This window comes from Chlorella variabilis, assembly GCF_000147415.1.
Source record: "Chlorella variabilis unplaced genomic scaffold CHLNCscaffold_31, whole genome shotgun sequence".
NCBI classification, from domain to species: Eukaryota; Viridiplantae; Chlorophyta; class Trebouxiophyceae; order Chlorellales; family Chlorellaceae; genus Chlorella; species Chlorella variabilis.
The window spans coordinates 171052-176676 of NW_005435057.1; the positions used below are offsets into that span (position 1 = coordinate 171052).

Below are 5625 nucleotides of genomic sequence, written 5' to 3' on the forward strand. Positions count from 1 at the left end.
ACCAGGAGACCTGCGTGGACTGCCCCGGCGACCCCAGCCGGTGCAGCCAGTGCGTTGACGGCTACTTTCCCAATGCCGACGGCGTGTGCGAGTTGGTGAGGTAGCTGATGGTGCCGGGATGGGGGCATGCATGTGTGTGAGCGGGTGGTGGTGGTGATGGTGGTGTGTGTGTGTGTGTGCGGTGGGGGGCAGGGCGGGGCGGGGGGCTCATGCTGCCTGCACACCATGTGCACCTTGCCATGATCCCACCCCCGCTCCCTTGCCCCCCGCTCTGCTCGCTCGCAGTGCGCCCCCGGCTGTGCCGTGTGCGCCCCCGACTCGCCGCAGCTGTGCCGCCTGTGCGACGCGCAGCGCGCTTTCCAGCTTGACCTGGACACCCAAACCTGCATCTTGTGCGACAACCCTGCCTGCATGGCATGCCCCGACGCCCCCAACGAGTGCCTCGAATGCAGCAGCCAGGCGGCGGCGCTGGCGCCGCACCCGGTGGAGGTGCCGCCGGCTGCGCTGGAGCCTGTCAACGGCACCTGCGTGCCCTGCCCGGCCGGCTGCGCCGACTGCACCTCCCCCGACTACTGCAGCCTGTGCAGCGCAGAGGGCCACTTTTCGAGCCCGGATGCGGGAGCATGCCTCCCATGCAGCGACCCCCGCCTGCGGCAGCTGCAGTGAGAACGGCTGCGACTGGTGCAAGGAAGGCTATGCCTTCAACACAAGCGACGTGTGCGCCCCGCTCGCACCTGGCACAGCGGCCGGCGGTCTGCCTACTGGCGCCGCCGCCTGATTGATGCCGCCGCTGCCTGCGTGAAAAGCTGCATGTGCTTCACTGTTGCCTCCCGTCTGCTAGATGTGAATCAAACTGGCATCGGCATGCTGGCGGCATACAACAACCTGACAACTGGCAGGGCGGGTGCTGCAGGCAGCAGCGGCAGCAGGTGCGCGAGGCCGCGCTGGCCTGCTGCGGTGGCGACGGGCAGCACCGGTGTGGGCAGTGTGGGATAGCCGACCCCTCAAAATAGCAACACCACTGCCGCTCTCCACCAAGCTCCCTCTGCCCTGTCTCTCCCCTGCCTGTCCCAAGTATTGCCCTGCTCTTGCCATCTTGCATTATGGAAGCAAGCAGTTGCAGCAGCGCGGCATGCACACTCAATGCCCGCCCATCCGCCGCAGCAGGGCCGGCACCGCCTGCAGCCTCGGCAGCTCCTTGTCATCCGACGGCGGCTCCATGAGCTGCCCTGGTGCCGGGGCAGCGCCCCATTGCTGCCGCGATCGCTGCTGCGCCGCCGTCGCCGCATCAGGCCAGCCCTCCGCCAGCGGCGGCTTGCCGTGCGCATGCTCCTGCTGCTGCTGCAGCGCCAGTGCTGCCAGGGCTGCCGCAGAAGCCGGCACCGCGGCGGGCGGCGCCCAGCCCTGGCGAGTGGCTGACGGCTGGGCGCGGCGCTCATGGAGGCGGGCGAGGATGCGCGGATGCGCGGAGGCGGGCAAAGTGTGACGGCGTGAGGGGTCAGCAGGGTTCCTTCGTAGCGACAAACCACAGACTCGCACATGCTGCATTTCTGCCTGCCCCCAGGAGCTCTCTGCACCACCCTCCCCCCCCCCCCCCCTTTCTACCCTAGAGCCTTGTGGTGGTAGGGGCAGTCGTCACGCAGCAGCTCCACCTCTGCCGCACGCGCCGGGTCGTGCAGCCCATCCGCCAGCAGCCCTGGGAAGGTAAATACACCTGGCTAGCTATGATCAGGTGCCGCTTGTGCATGCCTGTGTGTGCGTGTGGCTGCATGTGGCCGCAGCTGTGTGCTCTGCCTGCAGCTCCTGTGGCGGCCGCCTGGCTGCGGCTGTGTGCTGCCCCCACGGCCGCTCTCTCTCTCCCCTGCCGCGCCCACTGCCGCCTGCCAGTGCGCCATCCTGCCTGCAGCTGCTGCCTGCGCTAGCCAACGGCTGCCTGCTCACGCCTGCCCACGCTCACCGCAATCTAAAGACTGCCGTCTTTCCTCCCTGGCCCTGCCCGCCCGCCTGGCTTGCTTGTGCAGGGCGCTGGGAGACCCCGACTTCAAGACGCCGCGGCGGCTAGTGGAGGCAGAACCGGTTGTTGTGCGTGTGGAGCTGCGCCCGCACGCCGGCTCTTTCCTGTTGCTTGGCAGGTCCCCAGCAGGGCTGCCGGTGCATGCCGGCTGCGCTGCACAGCCTGTGGTGCTGCACGCTGCCAGTGCCTCCCCGACTTCCCCACCATCCACCGCTGCAGCGCAGCCGTTGCCATGCCGTAGGCCACTGCTCCCTGCTGCTGACTTGCCTGCCCGCCGCCCGCCTGCAGCGACGGCCTGTTTGATGTGATGAGCGGGCAGGAGGCGGTGGATGCGGCCTGCCGAGTGCTGGCCTCCTCCCGAGGCAACCTGTCCAGTACGCTGCGCGCCTGCTATGCCTGCTGTGCCTGCTGTCCGCATGCCATTCTGGCCGCCCAACCAGCACAACAGCATAGCACAGTTCCTGCCATATGCAAAGCGTGCTGCACGGCTGCCATTCCCTCCCCACCTGGCCCGCGGCACCAGCAGGCGCCGTGGCGGAGGCGGCGGCAGATGCTCTTGTGCACAAGGCGATGCAGGACGGCACCAGCGACAACGTCACCACCCTGATCATGGCCTTCGAATGGGATTGAGGCATGGAGCAGCAGGCGCTGCGCCGCGCAGCATGCCCAGGGGCGCGCTGGGCTCAGCTTCAGTCAGCCTGGCGGCAGCTGCCAGCGGCTGGCAGTGCGGCTGGCTGGGACTGGCATCAGGAAACGCGTGGCAAGAGCATATCGAGAATGTTGGCGAGTTACAGCAAAACAGGACTAGCATTGAGGCTGCATGCAAGACAGACTTGCAAGAGAAATGAGGTCTGTTGACAATGAAGCACAGGGAACACTCTGGATCGCAAAAACTCAAACATGCGCTGAGTCGAGCCTGGCGGCAGCTGCGGCTGGCTGGCACTGGCATCAGGAAACGAGTGCCAACAGCGTGTCGAGAATGTTGGCGACTCGGAGTTACAGCTGGCAAAACAGGACCAGCATTGAGGCTGCATGCAAGAAAGACGTGCAACAAAAATGAGTTCGGTTGACAGTTAAGCGCAGGGATTCTGGATTGCAACACTCAAAACACGTGGCAGACGGGCGCTCAAAAAATGATGCAGCGTGGACAGGCGGGGCAGGTCAGGGCTGTCGGACTCTCGGGCTCTTCATGAATTTGAAAAAAATGCAAAACAGAGGGAATGGGTGGGTGGCGCTCAGCGAAAGGGATGGCCAGTCGGCTCTGCAGGCTCCCATCAGTAGGAGGGATGGGCAGGAGGGCTGGGCAGGTGCTGTGACAGCAGCAGCTCCCACCCCACGAAAACTGCATGTAAGGGTTGCACTCCAGCATATTCGTTTGTTGCGGATGGCTCTGGTTGGGCGGCAGTCACTGAGGCGCCTGCCGGCTGCTGGTGCACGTGCTGCCGGCTGCTGGCGCACCGCATGGGTGGCGCTCGCCTCAGCGGGACGAGCTCCCTACGGCTGGGGCAGTCCAGGAGGCGGTACTGGCGGTCACCCTGGAGCCAGCGTATGCGGCCTGCAGCTGCTCATAAAACAGCTGTGCAGCGGAGCCCATGAGCAGCGCCGTGGCGTCGGAAGCTGCCAGGAAGGTGATGGACAGCTCGCCTGTACTGCCGAAAAAGAAGGCCATGGCGTAGCCGTCGCTGCAGAGTGGGCTGGGGGGGCAGGTCGATTGGTTGGCGGCAGGGTGGCGCAAAGGAGGTGCCAAGCGCAGGCAATGGCCACGTGGCCATGCTGTGCACAGCATGCTGGCGACCCGGTGCCGGCACCCTGGCAAAGGAAGCAGCAGCAGCAGCTCGCCTGCAGGAAAACAACCCAACATCTGGGGTGGCGGCTTCCTCTTTGGGAAAGGCCTGGTGGTAGCGGCGCAGCACCGGCAGCCCGCTGGCCAGCAGCGCAGCCTCCAGCATGCCAAGAAGAGAGCCCATTGCCACACCAGCAGGGCTTGCTGTGCCAGACTCGGCGCTGGATCCCGTTTCGCCCTCGGCCAGCACAGTTGCTGGCTGTGGTGGCGGTGGGGCCAGCGCCAGGCTTGCGCGCATGAGCAGGTGACGCGACGTGTGGCCAGGCCAGCAAGCAGCGGCACCCTGGGCGCAGGCGTTGACATCAATCCTGTGTGGCAGGGTCCATAGCAGGATGCATGGCAGGGTGAGGCAAAGGCGCAGGCACTCGCACAGCCGCCGACAGCAGCCCGCCAGCAGCTCTGCCCGGCCGTGCAGCACAGATATCGCCCGCATGGGCGTCTGGCACAGACTCTGAGTAGGCCGATGGCACACTGGCACTGCCAGCCGTGCCGCTCACCTGACTTCCGAGGCAGGGGAGGGGCTGCTGGGGAGCTTGGCGTCTGCGCTGGCCTCAGCCTGAGGCTTTGGCCGCTGGGTGGCTCGGGGGCTGTGCGGCCCGAAATGGTCCAGCCACGTCTTGGCCGCCACCATGGTGCAGCCAAAGCCTGCAGCTTGAGGCGGGGCAGGCAGGTACTGCAGGGCATCCGTTGGTGCTGGCTGCAGCTGCAGCTGCGCCTGTACACGCAACCTGCAATGTAGCAATGCAGCACTGCAGCTGCAAGCCAGTGGCCGCGCTGCCTGCCTGCCATGCCAATCTCAGGGGCAGCCCAGGCAGAGGCAGGCAGCCCCACCTAGCTCCACCAGGACGCACACCCAGCCCGCAAAGGCGCCCTCGTAATACCTGCGCCAGCAGGAGCGGCGGCGCACCGAGTGGGCTGCAAGAGTACGGCGCCGCTGTTGGCAGTGGCAGGAGGTGGTGCACACCCCGGCGCTCGCATACACAGCTGCACTTGCAAGACCGCTGCGACGCGGTAGACAGATGGTGCCAGCAGTGGGAGGGAGGGGAGCAGGCGCCGCCTCAGGCTCACAGATAGATGAAGGTGAGCAGCAGGCCCGCGTCGTACATGCAGAGGTACAGGTAGCTGAGGTCCCGGGCGCTGCGGGTGCGGTACAGCTTCCACAGCTGGGGCGCCAGGCAGGCCGCCAGCACCGCGCCTGCAGGTCGGGGACGAGGTGTGCGGTGGAGTGGGGCAGGCCCAGGCACCTGTGTGCAGGGGGGCCGGCAGGCTGCCAAGGGCCGCAGGCGACGCACCTCCCAGCGCCCCGATCACGCTGTTGGCCTCCTGGCTGGGGGCCATGGTTCAGGGCATGCACTCAAAACAAGCAGAGCCTGCAGGTGCGAGGAGAGGCGAGTGGGGATGCTGCGCCGCCACCGGCGCCGGTGGCCGCCGCCCATGGCGGCACGGTGCAGCCTGCGCGATGCGAGGTGCCGCGACCCACGCTGCGCACCCGCAAGTCAGATAAACTGTGAGGCCGGCACTAAAGCAGCAGGAGGTGCATTCGCGAAGCTCTCGATGCTGTCTCTCTAACTTCACTCTCGGACTCACTTCCCGCTGCCCGCTGACGCTGCGAAAGAAAGGAAGCTGCGAAAACCTTAGCTGGCAGAAGAGAAGGGGGATCGGCGGGTCGAGAAGAAAGCCGCTGCCGCCGCCGCGCGTCGCCTCTGGGGTCTAACCCAGCGCCGCCCAGGCATGGGCCGAGGCTCTGTTGAAATCTGCCCACCGACCA

At 66.5% G+C, this 5625-nt stretch overlaps 2 protein-coding genes across 2 annotated transcripts in view; one reads left to right on the forward strand and one right to left on the reverse strand.

Annotated features, from left to right (window-relative positions):
• The window catches only part of CHLNCDRAFT_141081 (hypothetical protein), a gene marked incomplete at both ends in the record, with an annotated part of 1677 nt that extends 1011 nt beyond the window's left edge, over positions 1-666 (forward strand). Inside the window, 2 exons of the mRNA XM_005843362.1 lie at positions 6-95; positions 286-666. Of these exons, the coding sequence (XP_005843424.1) occupies positions 6-95; positions 286-666 (471 nt within the window). The remainder of the gene's footprint in view (positions 1-5; positions 96-285) is intronic.
• Positions 667-3491: 2825 nt separating this feature from the next.
• On the reverse strand, positions 3492-5195 carry CHLNCDRAFT_55178 (hypothetical protein; the record flags this gene model as incomplete). The annotated part of the gene is made up of 5 exons (XM_005843392.1): positions 3492-3696; positions 4355-4502; positions 4689-4738; positions 4926-5052; positions 5150-5195. The coding sequence occupies 5 exons, from the start codon at positions 5193-5195 to the stop codon at positions 3492-3494; spliced, it is 576 nt and encodes a 191-aa protein (XP_005843454.1).
• Between the last annotated feature and the right edge of the window lie 430 nt (positions 5196-5625).